The 22,311-nt window shown below is 40.0% G+C and overlaps 1 protein-coding gene across 1 annotated transcript in view; it reads left to right on the top strand.

Annotated features, from left to right (window-relative positions):
* LOC149297931 (SH3 domain and tetratricopeptide repeat-containing protein 2-like) overlaps nt 1–22,311 on the top strand; it is an 87,679-nt gene that overhangs the window by 60,174 nt on the left and 5,194 nt on the right. Inside the window, exons 5-14 of the mRNA XM_089488122.1 lie at nt 4,739–4,844; nt 5,495–5,638; nt 7,368–7,578; nt 13,073–13,149; nt 14,116–14,311; nt 17,994–18,127; nt 19,265–20,968; nt 21,118–21,298; nt 21,647–21,797; nt 22,002–22,124. Of these exons, the coding sequence (XP_089344248.1) occupies nt 4,739–4,844; nt 5,495–5,638; nt 7,368–7,578; nt 13,073–13,149; nt 14,116–14,311; nt 17,994–18,127; nt 19,265–20,968; nt 21,118–21,298; nt 21,647–21,797; nt 22,002–22,124 (3,027 nt within the window). The remainder of the gene's footprint in view (nt 1–4,738; nt 4,845–5,494; nt 5,639–7,367; nt 7,579–13,072; nt 13,150–14,115; nt 14,312–17,993; nt 18,128–19,264; nt 20,969–21,117; nt 21,299–21,646; nt 21,798–22,001; nt 22,125–22,311) is intronic.

The raw sequence follows: 22,311 nt of genomic DNA, 5'->3' as shown, positions 1-22,311 counted from the left end.
GTTAACCACGCGCACTAAGAGCAGGGCCGCCGACTGTCGAAATGCCTAGGGAGTAAATATCAACTGTTTTCCAAACTGCTTCTAAAAGCAATATCATCAACATCATCATGGGTTTCCATGGCCAAGCGGCTGCACACAAGTAGAGGATCACTGTGCAATGCCAAGTGTTGGCTGGAGTGGTGTAAGTCACACCGCCTCCGGAGCAGAGAAAATATGTTCTCTGGAGCAATGAATCACATCTCACTATCTGGATATTTGATGACTGAATCTATTGCGGATGCCAGCAGAACGCTATCTATTGGAATGCAGGTGTGGAGGAACTTTAGTGGCCTGCACAGAGGCCTGACCTCAACCTCATTGAACGCTGTAGAGATGAATTAGAATACAGATTGCGAGCCAGGCCTTTTTGTCCAACATCAGTGCCTGACCTCACAAATGCTATTTTGGCTGAATGGGCACAGATTCCTACAGATACACTTCATAATCCTATGGAATGCTTTCGCAGAGGAGTGGAGGCTGTTATAGCTGCATAGAGGAGGGATTGCATATTAATGCCTGTGGTTTTGGTGTGGGACAGAAACAAGCTCATACAGGTGTGATGGTCAGGTGTCCATATACTTTTGGTAATAAAATGTATGTGCCAGAAAGAAATAAAGATTTGAAGTTAAACTATATAATTTCAAAGTTTCTATGTACTTGTCACTCCGCCAAAAAAGTACTTCTCCTTTGGAGCCAAAAATCTTTCACCTACCATATTACTTCTGAAGTGGTTAACGTTAATACAGTAAAATATATGAGGGTAACTTTCACAGTGGCCGCTTTTAGCATAATTTTTTTTTTTTTAAATTGTCTGTAGGTTGTACCTTTTGTACAATTGTGTTCAGGGCCGGCCCAAGGCAAAATGCCACCTGGGGCGAATTTTAAAATGCCGCCCCCCCCCTTTTTTACCCTTCCTCTCCCTCCGTCCCTGCCGCCCCCCCATTATCTATCCCCCCCCCCATATTATCTACCCTTCCTCTCCCCCTTGTACTTACCTTTCAGCAGTCCTGCGGCGAATCTCCCTGTTCAGTCTCAGTGCCGGCTTGTAATGCTGAGCGCCGGAAATCTTCCGGCACTCAGCATTACAAGCCGGCACCGAGACCGAACAGGAAGACTCGCCGCAGAGGAGAGAGAGAGGGGCGCCGAGCGGGTACTAACAGCTTGGTAAGCGAAAACCACTCGCCGCCCCTCTCTCTCTCTTTCGCTTTACAAAGAAAGAAAAAAAAAATGGGTTTGGGGCAAAGTGCCGCCCCTTCAAAAGTGCCGCCTGGAGCGGCTGCCCCACTCGGCTCCATTGTCGGGCCGGCCCTGATTGTGTTTGAGATATTTAGTTTAAAAGTTCTCCTGAGATAATCAGCGGCAGCCTGTGGCAGAACAATCAATGAACATTTTGTCAGGAAGCCCTATTTCTCCCTGATCGGTATTACAAAAGCTGCCTGAACCAATCACTCACAGTCAGCTACTTAACTGGGATAACTTAATGATCCTGTCATATCTATGAAAAATATTATGTATGTTTAGTTAATGTAGCGAGTGTAGCTTTAACATTTAGCAATTAAGAAAAATAACAGTTCTGGCTTAAGCCGTAATTTTAGATGTTATGTAAAAAGGTCTTACTTTACGGAGAGAGTGGTAGATATGTGGAATAGCCTCCTGGATGAAGTGGTAGACCTGTATACTAGACGTGTGCATTTGTATTCCGGCGAACATGAAAGCGAACACGAAGGGTGCGTTTTCGTTGTTCAGCCCGAATACCGAACATACGAACATGGCGGCGGCAAAACATAGACAAAAAGACACACAACACGAAGAATCTTCATGTTCGTCTTCGTTTACTAATCTCCCTGGTCCCTTCGCCATCTAGCCTACCTTATCTACACAGCATCGCAGGGGTTAACAGGAAATTCATTGCTTCTCCGTCAGGAGTTAAAGGGCCACGCGAGCGCCTCTATTGGTTGCCTGCAGCTGCCTCCTCTGGGATCAACCGATTGGTTGATGCTAGAGGAGGCCCCTGCCTGCAACCAATAAAGTCGTTCTTATGGCCCTTTAACTCCTGACGGGGAACCATTAACCCCTGCGATGCTGCACAGATAACGGGAGCGGAAATCCGTAGGTTCGCCGTCAGGAGCTAAATACCCTTAACTCTTGGAGCGGGGAGACAGGCCAAGTTCCCCGTCAGGAGTTAAAGGGCAATGCAAGCGACTCTATTGGTCGCCTGCAGGGCCTCCTCTGGCATCAACCTTTAAAATCCTGGTGCCAAAGCTGCTGCGTAGTGCATACCGCGTTAACCCTGTATTAACCCCTTCTACAAAAACAAAGAAAAAAATGAACACAAAGGATGTATACGAATAATCGCTCCAACCGAACACAGGAACGGGTGAATATTCGTGGAATACGAAGATTTTTTCCCCCCACAAAGACGAAGACGAAGAGTTGGCCGGCACCCAAGTCTAGTGTATACACTGTAGTGTATCAGAGAGAAACGAAGAAACACTGCATCTGAAATCAAAACTGGATGCCAGGGACTTTCTTGTAAACATGAGGCACTTAAAGACTGTAGCACCGTTAAAACTAGGAGATTAACAAAAGTCAAAACAGTTTCTAGTTGAAAGGGGAGAGGGAAAGGATGTAAAAGACTTTTGCCCCCTTCCAAAGTAATGTGCCGATCAAGCTCTGGTACATCCGTATAGATAAAATAAGGTATTTTACAGTGTCTAATAATTGGTATTTTGCAACACCATAAAATAAAAATGATTAACAAGGTTGTACGGATAGATGGAGATAAAAATTCCAAACTAAGTCACATGGCACGATTAGAAGGTAAAAGTCTATTTCATTGAATTGTTTGCACATGGTTGTTTGTGTAAAACTCTTTTACCTATCACACCAATTTAGCTCATGTTAAGTAATTCAGAAAGGATTTGTTTATATTTTGAAGAGTTTTTGAATTAGACTTAATGTTTTTACCTGCCTGTGTCTGCTTTAATGCTACTGACTGAGAATTATAGGACTTCTGCTAAAGAAGTGGTGGGACAATTGTCACTTGAGTAATCTAGTATAATCTCTTGACCTGTATTGTGGTTTACAGGCAGCATCTACTATTTTTTAAAAATAATTTTAGGGGGAATGACGTCCATTTTTTAACTTCTGAAAAGTACAGGCACCTGTCAGACAATTTTTGAGAAGGTCTTCCTTACTGTCTGTAAGGGTAAAAAGTTGCGAAATCTGATGTCAATATTAGTTTGGTTCTTTGTATAGTTAAGACAGCAATATTTTTATTCTAAAAAATCAAGTGTGAAACCTTATTTCATGTTCCTTAGCAAATGCCCTCTCTGTATATCTCATCCCCTGCTTATGCTAAAGTGTAGAAAAAGAGACAATTAGGCCAGTCATTTTAACCGTTCATACACATTTATTATCAAGTCCTTAATGCCTCTTTAGAAAAAGTCTGACATCAACATTTTCAATGTTGTTACAGACATGTAATATCAAACATTACCCCTGTGCATGTTTTTTTCAGATAGTTTTAACAGATACTGTAGATACTTGAAGTGGTAATATGTAACATTAAAAATGCAACATTTGCAGATTTAAAAAATTTAATAGGATGTTAGAATACACAGTACATCATTAACTAACAAACTTTAAAAACATCTTGTGACTTTTGACCAGAATTTTAGCATAGTGTAGACAGATTTTAATAGGTATTAACAATCCTTTGGCATTCTTCCATTTTTGCACAGATACTGCTGTTCTCCGAATATTGAAATATGTCCAATACAATGTTCCCTCTAATTTTAGTAGTTGACGTGCGCTGAAATCTTATGTTGTCCAAATGTTTTTCCTGTTACAAAAGTATGTGTGCACTGGATACTTATGCAAATGTAAATCTGAAATCGTTTCAAGATAATTTTGGCAGAGCCTCTCTCTCATGGCTAATAAAAATTATTGCCATGTTTTAATATAATGCTAATATGAAGTTATTTATTTAGTTCCTATTTTACTCCATACTTTGAAGTTTTAACTACTTTGTTTAGTTTGTTGCTCCATTAAATAAAAGGAAGGTTCCCCAAATGCCCGTTGACTTGTGTATATATATATGTGTAAGTCGTTGGGGTGTGTGTATGTGTATGTGTAAGTGTTGGAGAAACGTGTGTGTAAATGTAAGTATAAGGTGTTAGAGTGGGTGTATGTACGTCTTTATGTATTATGGGTAAATGTGTGGTGTTACAGTGGCTGTGAATTTAAGTAATCCACCAATGAACTGTTACATGTGCTTAACATATTCATTACGGCTTAATACTCAAAGGCATTCCTTTATTATATGATAATGGGTACATTAGGTTTTTTGCCCCCTAACAACATGTGACCAGATTATCCGTGCACTTGAGGTACACACCTGGTGGTCGCCTAAGACCATCGGAAAACACATATTTCACAATATATAATTACATAATTTTATGGTTGGGGGTCACCACAACATGAGGAACTGTATTAAAGGGTCGCGGCATTAGGAAGGTTGAGAACCACTGCTCTACGTGTTTTTTTTTACTTTTCACAAAGAACTATGTTTGGCTAACACACCAACCAATCAGCCTTTGAAACGGCATCTATCAATGCCAATAAAAAGCTTTCTATTTCTTTATTGAAACAGTAAGTGCATGCAAAACATACTGACACCATATATGCTTCATTCTAGGAGCTGTCCGCCAGGCTAGTATCTGTCCAGGCCCAGAAAGATGTCTTTATGATAACCTTTAAGACTATAGAAGAGATCTGGAAGTTCACAACTTATCTCTCACTAGGTAAGGATAACAACGAGTTTGTATTTGTCTTTGTAAATTTAAATGGTTCGATGCCTTATTAGGTAGTGGTCAGATTTATTCCAATTCACAATAGACACAGAAAGAATATGGATTTATAATACAATGGGCATATTTTATTGCAGAAGACGTGGAATGACAAACAAAAGTAAAATTTTTAATTTTATGTTCGATGATATCAAGGTATCTTTCTACAAAAATAAATTGATAGGTTGACCGGATCTCAAAAGGCTGCCGATTATAGCCCCTTGCATATATTTTTGTGGGGCTGCCTGAGAAAATGCCCAAACCAGAAAAGTTGGTCTTTCCCATGCCTGTTACTAAACCTTAACTTTTTCCCATTCTCTGCATCGTTTCATCTCCCTCCCGTCCACCTTCATCTACACACTCCGCATACTTGCCTTCTTTCATTTTACAAGCATCATTTCTTGAAATGTATTCATTTAAATCCGAAACTGTACTTCAAACAGTAAATTAAACTGCAGACATGTAGGCCTCCTCTTTAGAAAGGGGCTTTTGTAAGTGTAAGATTTGTTGCGATTATACTTTTAAAATGTCATTGTTTCCTTTAGTCTGTGTATTATTATTATTTTTGTTAGTGTTAGAGGGTCTCATCTTTATGGTCTCTCTAGGCTTTGTGGCGTGCAGCTTGGAACACCTGCTGTTTGATGAGAGATACTGGCTGAACTCAGCTCTGGTGGAAGATACAGAAATTCAAGTCTCCGTTAACCAAGATGAGCTGGCAACTCTTTATCTAGGACTATTGTTGCAAGAAGGTAAATGCATTTTTAACATATAAACACTGGAAACAGACATTAGTTAATGATAAGCGTTCTTAATAAAAATATGTAAGGGTGGTGTTATGGGCAATACTATAGAATATTTTTCTATTGTACTATTACTTGGAAGAATTTAAAAACCTAATTAATTATTTATGTTTTACTTGCCATTAAGAGGCGGCACCGGACAATTATTTTAAACTCACTCCTCCCACCACACAAGTGCCTTATTAATGGTGTCCACACAGGGCATTAAGTCACAGGAGAGTTTCAGTGGGTTCAGGGTAATGTACTAACGCGAATTCAGATCCATGGTAAGCAATACAGTCATGTTAGGATTTGGCAAGATCGGGGTACTTTAACATAGTGGTGGGCTAAGCAATTAGAAATGGTGGGCTAAGCAACTAAAAATGCAAAAACTGAAGCGCTTATGGGACCTTCCGCAATACTTAAATTTACAGTTACAATATATCAACATTTCAGTCATATTTCAAAAGCATCTTGATAAAAATCTGTTGTTTTGATATGTGACCAAAACATTTTGACTGGTTTGTAGGAAGTCCTGTGAGTGCTTCGGTATTTGCATTTTGAGTTACAGGTTTTTAGCAACTAGTACATACAGTATATACATACACTATTTATTAGACTCCTTAAAACCTTCATGACGTTCACTGCCACCATGAAAACGTGTGCCTAAAAAACCTATTGTGATGCCATGGAATGCAATGTCTTCTGTAGTGGTGTGCCTGCTACCCAATGTTTCCCAATGTGTACATCCAAGGCAGTGTCCGGGAACCATCATTGACACCTTGCACCAGAAGTCTTGCGCAATCACGAGAATACAGATTCTACTTCTTATTATTATATTTATTTTATTTATATAGTGCCAGCAATTTACGCAGCGCTTAATACAATACATATATTCAAGGGGTATGACAAGACGAGAATTGACAGACTAAGACAAACCGATACATTAGGTGGAGAGAGCCCTGCTCGCAAGCTTACAATTCTTATACTGTATGTTTATAAGCCCCATTTTTACACCACATGTGAGGCTCCAGTAATGTGGAGTAAGTGCTGCTGATTGGTCAGAGACTCATCAGCAGCCTCAGAAATACTGAATACTGAAAAATTAGTAAAAAATAAAACATGATCGCTGCCTGCTATCATACCATTAAAAGCAAAAAAGTGTACCAGCAAGTTGCCAGCTGATCTACAGTTTGATCACCTATATATAGTTTATGTGTGTCTACCCTGCCCTGTGTACTGTCCCGAAGTAAGATGCGTGTCATGCATTGTGCCCTGTAGCTTCCAAAACCCATACAATAACCTATCCATATGGAGTATTTCTGTAATCTGGAGAATCAGATGAATAGGGTTTGATGGGTTTCTGTGCACTTAAATGTAACCTGTGCAATAAGTGCTAACCAACGTAAAAAGTTTGAAAAACAAAACACAGAAAATGAATATTATGGCAATTGATGGTCATGTCAAGTGCCCAAATGCTTTGTGGGTTATTTATTGTTTATTTGTTCATGGCTACAGTTACAACCCAGTATACTAACCGGGTTCTTTGAAAATGGAAAAGGGAATTGTGGTTGAAAACATATTGCAAAAATACATACTAAACTCCGGATCTTTGGGAACAAAACACCCTCAGTAAAGAATGTCAAATATATCAAATACTTAACATTTTATAATTTAGCAATGCCTTTTCTTATTGCAGGAAACTTCTATGCTAGAGCTGTAGTACAGGATGGCGGACCAAGAGTGGATGATGGTGAGGAGTCAGAATTTCTGTCTGTCTCTCTCAATGATGTGGTGCATCTAAGGGATATTGGCGATGAGTCTTCATGGGAGGGTCAGTCCTTAAGCACAGGAGACCGTGGTTTGATGCGCATTATCTCCGTAGAGCCATTGCCTCATCCCTTCTACCAGTAAGTTGTGACATCTATATGAGTAAATTTTTAAGAAACCATATTTTTGGCGTTTATACGTGTTTTTACAGAAAAATGAAGTCATAAAAATTGCCCACATCTTCAACTCCAAATATGACTGTCCTTAAACAGGGATCAGCAGTGCATTGCACCCAGGCTCTCAAAGTAAATGGCCCTGCAACATTTAACTCCTGTTTTCGTAAAGAAGAATTCCAGACATATTTTGCATGAACTTCAATGAATTTTGCTGCACCCTGAAATGCACAAAGCTAAATAATTAATGTAGGTTTGAAACAATTAATCGATAAAATCGATAATAATCGATAATGAAAATCGTTGTCAACGATTTTCATTATCGATTAATCGAATCGATTTTTATCGATTATAAAAATTATAATCCGACCTCAAACAGAGATCGGATTATAACACTAGAATCCAGATCCCCCGCAACGCTGCAGGGGACCTGGATTCCCCTCACTGTCGGCCGGTCTCTCACTTCCGTCTCTCTCCCCCTCCCATACACCCCTCTGCCTCCTCCCCCTCCCCCTCCCCCCTCCCATACATCACTCTGCCTCTCTACCTGGCTCCGTTACTGACTTCATAGAAGCCTCAGCGTAAGTGAAGGGCAGTAACGGAGGCTGCCGGTGGGGGTCTGCATCGCACAGACAGCCTCCGTTACTCACCTTCACTTACGCTGAGGCTTCTATGAAGCTGCAGTGAAAGTTCCTGTCAGTAACGGAGCCGGGTAGAGAGGCAGAGCGGTGTATGGGAGGGGGGAGGAGTCAGAGGGGTGTATGGGAGCCACCCTCCCATACACCACTCTGGCTCCTCCCCCTCCCATATGGCACTCTGCCTCTCTACCCGGCTCCCTGGTGTCTTGTGAACCTCCGTGGCTGACAGGAGGCAGAGTGGAGTATGGGAAGGGGGAGGAGGCAAAGTGATGTATGGGAGGGGGAGGAGCCAAAGTGATGTATGAGAGGGGGAGGAGGCAAAGTGGTGTATGGGAGGGGGAGGAGCCAGAGTGGAGTATGGGAGGGGGCAAAGTGGTATATGGGAGGGGGAGGAGGCAAAGTGATGTATGGGAGGGGGAGGAGCCAAAGTGATGTATGGGAGGGGGAGGAGCCAGAGTGGTGTATGGGAGGGGGAGGAGCCAGAGTGGTGTATGGGAGGGGAGGAGCCAGAGTGGTAGATGGGAGGGGGAGGAGCCAGAGTGGTGTATGGGTGCGTTATAGTGGTGTATGGGGGGTATTATGAATTTCAGGGCATATAGGGGGTATAAGGCATATCGATATTAGGCATATCAGGGGGGCATAAAACATATCTGGGGTAAAAGGTATATCAGGGGGCTCAGTGGCATGTAGGGGGTATAAGGCATATCGATATTAGGCATATCAGGGGGGCATAAAACATATCTGGGGGTAAAAGGTATATCAGGGGGCTCAGTTGCATATCACTGGCATATAAGAGGTATAAGGCATATATGGGGGCAGAGTGGCAAGCTGGGGGTCAGATGTGCATAACCGGGGGCAGTTTGGTAAATACATTTTTTTTAAACAAGGCTTTTTTCTCATAGTTTTTATTAAATATGAAAAATAGTTATAATATGAATTAATATTTACTAATAACTTTGTATTAAAACCTAGTTTGAGAAACACTGTGTTTGGGTTCTTGTAGCTTTAATTATTATGTCAGTAAAATAAGAAGGTGAATAGCGAGAGGCCATTGCAATAAAGAGATGAAAGTGTAAATTGTACGTTTTTTATTACATTATTTTAAATTGAAAAAAAATTACATTTTTTTTATCCGATTAATCGATTAATCGAAAAAATAATCGGCCAACTAATCGATTATTAAAATAATCGTTAGTGGCAGCCCTAAATTAATGCTCAAATATGTACAGTAAAGGAAACAATTATTTGATCCCCTGCTGATTTTGTGCATTTGCCCACTGACAAAGGCATGATAAGTCTACAATTTAAACGGTAGGTTTATTTGATCAGGGAGAAACAGAATAAAGGGAGTGCTCCTAATCTCAGTTTGTTACCTGTATAAAAGACACCTGTACACAGAAGCAATCAATCAGATTCCAAACTCTCCACCATGGCCAAGACCAAAGAGCTGTCCAAGGATGTCAGGGACAAGATTGTAGACCTACAGAAGGCTGGAATGGGCTACAAGGCCATCGCCAAGCAGCTTGGTGAGAAGGTGTTGGTGCGATTATTTGCAAATGGAAGAAACTGGACTTGTGCATTCGTCTTCAGGCAAACATGAAAACGAACACGAAGAGTGCGTTTTCGTGTTCGTTCCGAAGACACGCCGAAGAGAAGACAGCGGCGGAAAAACGTAGGCAAAGACGAAGACACACACCACGAAGATCTTCGTGATCGTCTTCGTCTACCATTCCCCTCCCCCCCGCTAACTTACCTTGGCATCGCGGCAGTTCACGGAAGTGGAAATCCGCAGGTTCGCCGTCACGGGTTACAGGGCAGTGCGAATGAGCCTATTGGTCGCCTACAGGGACCTCCTCTGGCATCAACCAATTGGTTGATGCCAGAGGAAGGTGTCTTCCTCATGTAAGTTGTAACCCCTGACAGCGAACCTATGGATTTCAGCTCCCGTTAACCCCTTCAATGCTGTGTTAGATAACGGGAGCGGAAATCCGTAGGTTAAAGGGCCGTGCAAGCGACCAATAGGCTCACTCGCACAGCCCCTTAACCCTTTAAAAAAAAAAGGTAACCCCTAATAAAAGTTAAAACGTTAACCCCAAAGCTGCAACTTACCCGGCACATCCCGCTGGTCTCCCTCCCTGTTCAATTAGTTAAATCTCCGTACGAGCGACTTTATTCGTCGCTCGTACGGACGTTTAACTAATTGAACAGGGAGGGAGACCAGTGGGATGTGCCGGGTAAGTTGCAGCATTGAGGTTTTAAAAGTCTGCACGAGCGACTCTGTTGGTCGCTCGTACTGACTTTTAAAACCCCCATGCTGCAACTTACCCTGCAGATGCCACTGGTCTCCCTCCCTGTTCAATTAGTTAAATGTCCGTACAAGCGCCTTTATTGGTCGCTCGTACGGACATTTAACTGATAGAACAGGGAGGCCAGTGGGATCTGCAGGGTAAGTTACGGCACCAGGAGTTTAATAGTCTGTACGAGCGACCCTATTGAGTTGCTCATACGTACATTTAAACTCCTGGCGCCAGAGCTGCGTTAACCCCGTATTAACCCCTTAACCGGGGAAAACGAAGAAAAACCGAACACGAAGAATGTCCACGAATATTCGCCCGAAGAGAAGACAGGAACGGGCGAATATTCGCGGAATACGAAGATTTTTTTTCCCATGAAGACGAACACGAAGAGCCCCCTGGTGTCCAAGTCTAGAAGAAACACAAAATAACTGTCAATCTCCTTCGGTCTGGGGCTCCATGCAAGATCTCACCTCGTGGAGTTTTAATGAGAACGGTGAGGAATCAGCCCAGTACTACACAGGAGGATCTTGTCAATGATCTCAAGGCAGCTGGGACCATAGTCACAAAGAAAAAAATTGTTAACACACTACGCCATGAAGGACTGAAATCCTGCAGCGCCTGTAAGGTCCCCCTGCTCAAGAAAGCAGAAATGGAGACCGAAAGTCTGGACTTTTTATCGTGACCATTTGGACTTATCGATCGTGCATAACATTTTGGGTTGTGCCACACTCTGTTGTAAGTGCAATTTTACCTTTATTTTTACTTTCTACTACGGTATTACACCATTTTACAGATTTTAAGAAGCTATTAAAAGACACCTTAACATTATCCTTTGATGGGCCTGCTTAATCACATTTGTTTGTGAGTGAAAGCTATTTTTTGCAATATTGCACTATTATTGTTATAATTTTTTATTTTCTCATGTACATGCCCGCCCAAGTTTTGTTAATCAAGAAAGCCCATGTACAGGCCCGTCTGAAGTTTGCCAATGAACATCTGAATTATTCAGAGGAGAACTGGGTGAAGGTGTTGTGGTCAAATGAGACCAAAATCGAGCTATTTGGCATCAACTCAACTTGCGTGTTTGGAGGAGGAGGAGGAATGCTGCCTATGACCCCAAGAACACCATCCCCACTGTCAAACATGGAGGTGGAAACATTATGCCTTTTCTGCTAAGGGGACAGGACAACTTCACTGCATTATTAAAGGGACGATGGATGGGTCTATGTACCATCAAATCTTGGGTGAGAACCTCCTTCCCTCAGCCAGGGCACTGGACATGGGTCGTGGATGGGTATTCCAGCATGACAATGACCCAAAACACATGGCCAAGGCAACAAAGGAGTGGCTCAAAACGAAGCACATTAAGGTCCCGGAGTGACCAAGCCAGTCTGCAGGCCTTAATCCCATAGAAAATCTGTGGAGGGAGCGGAAGGTTCGAGTTGCCAAACGTCAGCATCGAAACCTTAATGACTGGGAGAGGATCTGCAGAGAGGAGTGGGACAAAATCCCTCCTGAGATGTGTGCAAACCTGGTAGCCAACTACAAGAAACATCTGACCTCTGTGATTGCCAACAAGGGTTTTGCTAGCAAGTACAAAGTCATGTTTTGCAAAGGGGTCAAATACTTATTTAGTAAAATGCAAATCAATTTATAACTTATTTGAATTGCGTTATTCTGGATTTTTTTCGTTGTTATTCTGTCTCTCACTGTTCAAAGAAACCTACCATTAAAATTATAGACTGATATCTTTGTCAGTGGGCAAACGTACAAAATCAGCAGGGGTTAAAATAATTTTTTCCTTCACTGTATACAGTCCATACAAAATGAATGCTGACATCCATAAAAAAACGAAACAACTTAGGCGCTAAACTCTTCATTTATCGCTGAAAGTAGATTGACTGCTTACACTGACGGGCAAGAGCCAGCATTGCCACCATTAGATAACCAAGTCTTCTCTCATGTTTCCAGGCAGATCCCACAGGTCCATAGATTTTTTTTTAAAAAGACTAAAACACTGAAAAATCAACACACACTTCAAAAAATCATAATCAAAATTAAAACTGATTGCTCTCTGCAGTGTAGATATTTCAGTAAGTGCTCAGTCAAGTGTGGCACGTCGAGCAAAGCAAGATGCCCTGTGCAGAGAACCCCAGATTGCTGCATTTGGGCACATTTGTTGATTGTATATTTTAAGAGCTGCCACATCTACATAATTAATAAATTACAAATTTGAACTGATTATTTTTTGTATAGTTTGTGCGTTCTAGAGTATATAAAAAAGCTTAACTTGTAATCACTCATAAGAGTATAATTTAGTCATTCAGCTCTCAAAAACCCTTTGGTCAGTAAATCAAATGTTTCAGTCACATTTGAGCTCTTTTTGTTATTTTATTATTATTTTTATTCATTTGAATGCACATAACCTGCAATATGAGTGTAATATTTCAGCAGTCAAAACAAGTGAAATGATTAGTGATGATAATCTATGGTATATAATCAGCTGGCTTTTCTGTTTTCTTTTAGATGGTTTCTTAAAACATACCCAACATCCTGTTATATTATTGAGCAGAGCTGCAGAAACATCACATCCCAGACAATTGGTATGTTTCTCATGGTCACTTATTTCCTTCTTGCAAGACAGAAATTCCCCTTTGTTATGTCTAACTTTGTAACCTGATCAGTTAATGAAACTTAGCACCCGTTATCAGCATTGATAAAGGCAGACAAAGGGCAATATTAAAAAGAATATATACACTGTGGCTCAAAAGTTTGGGGTCACTTAGCCGTCTTTATGGAAAACAAGGACATTTCTAGCTCTAACATAATTGCAACATGATCAATTAGCGAACCCAACATGCCATTGGAACACAGGAGAGTTCCTGGTGATATTCCTATGAAATCAGTTGTTTCCAGCTACACTAGTCATTTACAGCATGACGTCTGCACTGTATTTCTAACCCATTTCATGTTATTTTAATAGATAACATTTGATTTTCTTTCAAAAACAAGGACATTTCTAAGTGGCCCCAAATGTTTGAAAGGTAGAGCATATATTTTTCGCATAACACAAAAAATGGCCCAAATGCTAGCTATAATGATAGACACCGTTCAAGCTATGCAATTACTTCTAATGGCACTATTTAATCGTTACAGGCTTTATGATGTATAAAGTTCTGTACTTCTTAACCCCTTAAGGACAATGGGCGGTTCCTAAACCCATTGAAAACAATGCATTTTGAGCATTTTGTACGGGCTTTGTCATTAAGGGGTTAAAATAAGTCATGTCAATTTTTTTCACATTTTAAATAGAACATTATTATATCCCAAAGATTCTCCATGTCCTGGTATGTGTGTGTATATATATATAATTCCCATTTACTTTATGTAATACAGCACATACACAGGCAGTGCATTAAAGTAGAAGCAGGCTGTTAAGGCAGAATATGGAGTCAGTTTTTTCTGCAAAAGGCTTTCCATTATACATTAATATTGTGCCCAATTTCACTAATACATTATCTTTATTGTATAACTAAAAAAGTTGGTATTGTATATTTACTGTCAACCAGGGGAAGGTCTGTGCACAGCCAGAGAGAACCACACAGCGACAGGATGCGATGAGCTCAGCTACGCTAGAGGGGACAGCATTGAGGTTGTTGGATTCTATGTACCTGGACTGAAGTGGTTCGTGGGCAGGAGCCCTTCTAATGGAGCCACAGGGTTTGTCCAAACAAAGCATGTGGACCCAAGCTGCTTGAAAGCTTTGTAAGTTCTTAACTCTTTACTGAATGTATTGCATTGCACACTGTCTTGCATTTCATTTGGACCCATCAGTAAGGAAGATACACCAATAAACAGAAGCATAAAGAAGTATGTATATAGGCTTGGCAGCTCGGAGACATGCACAAAATACAAAGCTAGATTATTGAATGTCAAAAGCGGTTCAACGTATGAAATGTTAAGTTGTGCATTAGGGAAACAAAAGTAAATTTACACCAGATTCATTTTTTCCTTTGGGCCAATTTTTTATGAAAAAAGATCAGGGGGTAATTGAATAATAGTTGCTATTTGTGGCAATAAATACTACTTGAATAACAGGGTAGGTTTTAGGAACAGACTATGGCATTATGAAGTTTTAGTTATGAGGACAAATTGTATTGGCTTACTCTGAGAGGGGATATGGTTAGCATTTACAAGGACATTAAAAGTCAGAAAAAAATGTTTTTAGCTATTTGTAATGTAGAACATGACAGATGACGTGAGTCATACCTACATCCTATACTGATCCTTCCTGATATCTTTGCTGATGTTGGCAGTGTGCTGGACATCACAGTCCATAATAACTAATACAGTGTTTTGAGGATCAGCCCTGTAGCTAGCTGCAAAGATGGAATCTGGCTATAAAAAGTCAATTCAAGTGCATTTTCGAGCATTCACTGTTCCTGACTCTCTTGGTCCAGTGAATCAACTTTTGATAACAGAGGGAAAATCCTTTTAAGGTTGTACCAAAGTAGATTCCGTGTTCTACATAAAATATTGTCCACTGTAAGTTAAGATTTTTATTAAAACAAAAGTTGGCAACGTTTAAAACTAGTGACATGCAGGGTTATAGTCAGGAAATGTAACATTGGTAAGGGTAATAAAAGGATTAAACTATTGCCCTTTAGTAATAGAGTCAACAAATACAAATCAAAAAGAGGTTGGATAGATCAATATGCTGCAGAAGAACACTAATGACACTTTAGATGGGTGACAGCTGGTAGTTTTCTATAATGTTATAGAACTAGTCTGTAATCCTAGATGTGGCCAACAGATGTCACTGTTGTCCCAGTATGACCACTGCAAAACAAAAAAAAGAAAGGCTAAGTGTAAGAACATGAAAAAGGGAAAAAAATCCCAAAGTTAACTGCACAACATACTGTATGTTTTCAGAAGAGATTTTTATATAGGTGATCTAAGTCATTTTGCCCAAGAAGGTTCATACGAACATAAGGCAGTGGGGAGAATTGTCAAATGCAAATATTTAGTTGTGTTTTACTGGCAGTTTACATACAGCCACCAGAACATCTAGAGTGCCCTTTTATTGCTCTTTTTATGGATTTTCTGTGCTTTCCTTTCTGTAAATCTGTTTTGGAAAGGGCGAGATGGACAAAATTATTATTGCTTTTTATAGCTCCAGCATATGCCGCAGCACAGTACATGAATTGCGTGTGCCAAAATGAGTATTGCTGGGCTATTTTGCTGGTCCAGCTAAGTGGTACCTGATTACTTTGTTGCTCAGTTGTGTTATACTTCACCTAAAGCTTGAGCAGGACCAATGAAATCATATAATCATATCTATATGAGCTACCCTTCTTGATATTACCCTGCAGATAATGGTATTATCAGAAGGATATAAGCTGACATTTATTGCATGCAGAAGCTTGTTTGCTGAAGAGACCCGCCACTCGTAGTCTTGGAAGCTTGCACTCTTGCAGTACAAATTGCTAATAAAAGGTATTATCCTTGCCAGCTTTAAGCTAAAATTTACCAGCATACTTCTGGCCTCTCCTTCCTCGATGCACGTAGACAACCTTTGCTGCTGCCAGCCACTTGCGCCAGGGCTTCTATGACGGAGCACCGGAAGGTCACGTCATGCCAGCACTGCGTCATAGAAGGCATGGCGGAAGTGTCAGGCAGCAGCGGAGATTGTCGTCCACCGGCTGCCAGAGAGGAGGATCCATGTCCCCTGCAATGCTGCGGAGGATCTGGATTTTAGTCTTATAGTCTCTATTTGAGGTTGGATTATAAAATGAGGGGTATTTTTCATTTGCTCTGCAAAAAACCTCATCTTATATTCGAACAAATCAATTCAACTAATTGATAATGAAAATAGTTGACAGCGATTTTCATTATTGATTTTATCGATTAGTTGTTGCAGCCCTAGTATAAATGCAACATAAAATAATGTGTTTGTAGGTTTATTCTTGCATTATGTCCATCCTGAATTTCACTCTCTGGAATGCCAAAGCTTTTACACATAACTTGAAATCGCTAAACAGCTCATAAAAAGTCCTGGCTGGTCCAAACACATTCTGGGATACTAAATTAGTCCATCCATTTAAAGGATTACACTAAGTACATTATCCAGTGGCCTAAATGATTACATATGCCAATACTATTGTGTTCTGATTGTTGGCATACTAAAAATATATACACTCATATGTGGTCTAGATAAAGTGAAAATAGTTATTAAAAAAAGAAAGTTTGGCCTCACAGATGAGAGAAGTTACTAAACATGCTAAAATAACAGTAATAAAAATAGCTAGGCATTAAAATAAATAGTTCGTTTTATAAACGTGTATGTGGGATAAGACATTGTACTTTGGTTACATAGTTTATAAAGGTGGGACAAAACAGGGCTAATTTTCATCAGGATACCAGATTATCAATTTTGTTTTTTTAGGGATATTCTGGCACAAATAATGAGATTGAGAGATCTGGCACCTTCTGCTTTTAGAAAGACACCTCTTTTCCTGGAGAAGCCAAACAATAAAAATAATATGTATTATTTTCTTTAAAAGGGATGGAATTCCTTCTGGATTCCAGTTGTTTTACCTGTGTGCTGTGCCCAACAGTCTCTCATGGTAGTATCCTTAATTAGCATTAGTAAAGGAAATATGATGTATTTTTATAGATGTTACTACACAACTCGTCCAACAAGTCACTTACTGAGCCCTGTGTGGTCCGTTCCCTAGGGGTCTTTGGTTCATGTGCCCCATTTCAGGTAGAATCAGTATTTCCTTATATGTGAGTTTAACATTTTCACCCTAATGGTTCTTTTTTCAACAGCAGCAAATGATAAAAGGCAGGGTGAGTGAATACCCAGTCCTTCTTTAGCATAACAAGCTTCATGACGGGTATGACGATACCCAATTACTATTTAAACATGCTCTACTGAGTACATTTCTAGGATAATGATGGATTTACTTTGAGGTTGAAAATGTTATTCTATCAAACTCAATGTTCAATTCTGATGGTTGGAACAGATGTAAGTCAAAGTATAAGCTTAGAAACTCCACTAGAAGGGACCGTTTGACCTGCTTATACATATTTATTCACTGCAGGTCAAGAAAATAAGATAGGATGGACCCTGAAAGTATACGATTGTTTTGCTGCCTGGCATTTCATCAAACTTAAAGGGACACTTCAGCCATGACATCCCCTTTAAATTTGCTTGCTGTTTCAAATGCACATCGGGGTTCTACAGAATACCCCATTTAGGAGATGTGTAAGTACTTTCATATATCCCTTGTTCAGGGAGCTCTCTTGGACACTGGAGACCCAGAGTTCCTTACACCAAACAAAACATACTTGCAATCTCTGATATTACATAACTTCCCGTAGCTATGCCATAAAAGTATAAAAACTCTACAGAAATATTATATTTTATCTTTTTTCTGTATAGAGGTAAGGACTTGCTTTTCTTAAGTGAGGAAGAAAGATCTTCACTCAACTTTCTGGATGAAGACAGTCAGCAGAGTTGTGTGCAGCTCTTGAGTGAACTTGCTCAGAGTGATATCAGTTCAGTATACCGACTAGGTGAGTACTAGGAGCCCAAACCTATGCTACTTTCTTATAAAAATAATGTAGTTCTTTAGCAAGTCTGAAGGTCACTTCCTTCATCATTACCTTGGTGATGAGGAGATACCATGGAAACTACAGTCATAAACAGGTTGATATTGTATGTAACTATCTAAAACTGAAAAAGTTTTGCCTTAAGTAGGAAGTCCACACTGGAAAAATTCTAATATTCTCTGAACATTAAGTACAGTGAAATGTGGTGCACCATTGACCAAAATGTGTTTGTTTCTCATTATTATAAGTTTATCTGCAGATGTGGTGGCTTCTGTTGTAGGTAATCATTTGGTACATTGATGCAATCCTTCCTCACGAGGTACTGATTGCTTTATTCCTGAATATATTTTTTGCATACCACCTATGTGTCATTCCTTAGGGGGGTTGATACATTTTATTGGGCAAGCACAGAAAAATATACAGAGTCACATAAGCTGTCAATACTTCATGGGTTTCTCAGATGGAAACATTCCATCTAACACCGTTCCTCTGTGGCCTCTGGCAGGATATGCCCAACCACGTTACGTGTGCATAAAAATGTGACATTTTCTCTGCTGTTTTGCAGATGGCTTGGATCCATTGGACACGTATCACAAAGCATCTTCTGGTGGGTTTAGGCTCAATTTGATGCATTTCTTGTTTATCTAGTAATAATCAAGAGATTTTCTTATTCCACAAATACATAATCCACTGGGCATTATACAGTATATCTTTTCATTACATTTCACCTGTGTGCACCAAGCCATAATGCCAAGTTAATCAGCTAACATTCCCTTGTCCTGCAGCACTGTCCTGCTTATAAAGTAGCATAATATTTTGTTCAAAGGCCTTGTTTAGACAGAGCAGGTGTTTTAATGGGTGAAAACGGCTCTAACAAAGTTATGATTTGTTTAAACTAACTTAACCCTTGGATAAGAAGTTTGCTAGAACAAGAACCTGAATTCCTAAAACAGATTATAGAATTATGTATTTGGGTATGTATATGGTAAAGTAGCAGAAATATCTTAAATACCAAGTACCTTACCGTGGCTAGTGATTTTTTAGCACTAAATTACAAATAGCCCCAGTTTACCTTCTGTTTTGTTCTTTGTTATGCTTCAGATATAAGGAAAGACTTTGGTGAAAGCAACATGTCTGACAGCCTAGATGAGTGTGAAGGCATAAGCAGTTCATCTAAATGCAGTGCCTCTGAGAAATCAAGCCCTGAGTCTGAGTGGAAATGTGGAGTTGAGAGCTTTATAGTGTTGAGTCCAGAAGAAATTGATGATCCAAAGTTCTTTGTTGACTTAAATGCTGGGGAGATGGAAGATTCTGAAGTCTTTGACCCAGTCTTGACATTCCTAAATAAGCAGGGTTACCAACCTGACTACCAGCCCTTGTATGATCTCTCTATGTCTTTCCTCAAATACACATTTTACGGATTCTCAGAAGAGGAGGATCTTGTATTCTACCTGGAAACTTCTAGAAATTGGGCTAAGAAATTGCACATGTCTTGGGCTCATGTTCGTTGCTGCTTTCTTCTTGGACGGATTTGTGCCAAAAGAATGAAACTTTCCCAAGCAAGGGTTTATTTTGAAGAAGCACTAAGTGCCATAAGTCATGGATTTCTTGACCTGCATCTTTTGGCTGCCTTGTATGATAACCTCTCTGCGATTTACTTGAAGCAAAATCTGAGATCCAAGCAGGAGCTATTGCTAGAGAAGGCTGCTAGTATACTGATATGTTTGCATCAACATAATTTTAGCTCTGAACATGAACTTGAGGTGCTAAAATATCTCATGAAGAAAGCCATCATTGTTAACAATACCTCATTTGAATCCCGGGTTTGCTTTCTAATATTTAGACTCCTTCATCAGTTAGGCCGATATGATGAGGCCTTGCCTTTTGTGGAGCGCCTACAGTTTCTTTTTATCGCCGCCTGCTCCCAGACAGTTTGTTCTTCTATGGGTGTAATTCCCATATTAAGTTACTTGTATGATAAAAAATATCTTCCTCATGTTGCTTTGGCTTCAGCTCGATTGTGTAAGTCAAATGGCGTGAAAATTATGCCTTCCCCAATGTGGAGAGTGGGGGTTGTTATGCAAAACATATCCAGGATTACAGGCTGTCCCCTAAGCAGTAGTAACATTTCTGCACAATCTGCTCCTTACCTTAAACATGCCCTTTCTTGTTCTTATGAGAGTGGAGATGTGAAAGCCCAGAGAACCTTATGCCTTATTCTTTCCAAATTATACCTCCAGCACAGTCTACTGCATCGTGCCATTACTTATTCCAAAAGGGCTGTTGAACTTGGTAGATGGAGCAGTGAAGATGAAGCTTTTGAGGCTTCTCTCTTTTTGGGATGGATGTATACACTAAATAGAGAATTTGGACAGGCATGTCACATTCTAGAACCTCTGTTAGAATCTATGCAGGAAACAGATAGTACTACCCAGTGCGGTGTTGTCCATAACCTCCTAGCAAATGCACAAAAGATGGACAACAAGGTTGTTGAATCATCAAGAGGATACTCCCAAGCACTTAAAATGGCTACTGAAATGGGCAACAGAAGGAACCAAGCCATAGCCCTTGCCAACTTTGGGAGACTTTCTGTGTTCTGCAAAGCTGTTAACATGGGAGAGAGATACTTTCTTAAGTCCATCCAGTTGTACATGGATTTGCAGGGAAGTGATGAAGCAGAGCGGGAGCTCGTTCAAGTTCTGCATTGGCTGGGGCAAATTCTGACTGAACAGAAGAAGCTTGAATATGGCAAACTGTGCTATGAATTGGCTTTGGTGTATGCCTTGAAGGTGAACAATTTGAAAAGTGAGTGAACTACTTGAATTCTGTAAGTGTGCCTTGAAATAACTTTTTATTACTGTTATGTGGTTGTACCATTATAATTACGCATGCACTAGACTTACCTTCAACCACTATTTTATATATATATATATTCTGCCTGAATTTATTTCTAGGTCAGCTGAAAATAACAAAAGAGTTGTGCAACTTCTACAACAATGTGTCCCCTGCTACTGGGGCCCATATAGCCTACTGTGAACATTTGGTCCACCTAGTGCAGCTACTGAAGGATAGAAAAAAGGAAGAGGAACTACTGGGAACCTTAAGTCAGTTGTACCAATCTCTAAACACAGCAAGGTAACCATGGTCACAACCTTTGGTCGGTGCAATTCCTATGAATAACTCTAATATTCAAGTTTGGCATGTGCTATAGTCAGTGTATTTTACATTATGCATAGTAATAATTTTGAGAGAAGACAATCCTTCATCAACATCTCAAGGTCAACTCTGTAAGAAGGAATCATCAGTGATACATTTTTCTTCTCCTTAATTGACTGTAGTATTTTATTTGTACTTCATAAACAGATCACCGCAGATTATCACAGAGGCACAGTGCACTGCTAAAGTTGACTTTCTTGTCCATGCTGCAAATTATTCTCAAGTCTACCATGAATGTATGGCTATTTAAAATTCTATTAATTTCAGGTCTCTACGGAAAGCTTTGGATTACACCAAGCAAAGTTTGAGGATCGCTATTGATCTTGGCCTGCATGATAGAGCAGCTGAGAGTTGGCTTCAGGCTGGGAGACTGTACTATCTTCTGAAAGAAGAGGAGCTGGTGGAGATTTATTTACATGTCAGTACCACAGAAGAAACAGCAATAAAGTTCTAATTTATATAGCCTATGACAACCATCTGTGTAAACCTACAAATAAGGCTATATATGTCTATATAAATTCATATTTCTTCATATACAAAATGGACCAATGTGAAATTAATTTATCTGTCAACACCTATTTTTCAGTTCATGTATTATTTTCAAGTTATTTATTAATAACAGGCCGGCATCCAGGCATCCCAGAAGTCAGATGATTTGGCCAATACAATGCATCTGTACGAAGCTGCCGGGGATATATTTTTCCATGGAATTCAGATGAGAGAGAGCGCATTACCTTTTTATAAGGTAATGCAATCACAGGCATCTGTACAGTACTTTATCATTCATTAGTGGAATGATCATGGATTAAAATTTGAATTTGTATTTTTGTATGATAAAATCTGTTGCCAGATGGTATTATACACATTTTCTTTGAGAGCACCCATGAAGTTATCTGCAGAGACCCCGCTTTATACCACTTACCTGCTCATTG

This window comes from Sceloporus occidentalis, unplaced genomic scaffold, assembly GCF_023333645.1.
Source record: "Sceloporus occidentalis isolate IW3139 unplaced genomic scaffold, rSceOcc1.0.p SCAF_36, whole genome shotgun sequence".
Lineage (NCBI taxonomy): Eukaryota > Metazoa > Chordata > Lepidosauria > Squamata > Phrynosomatidae > Sceloporus > Sceloporus occidentalis.
Note: the sequence above shows the minus strand (reverse complement) of the source record. Positions and strands in the feature narration are given on the sequence as shown.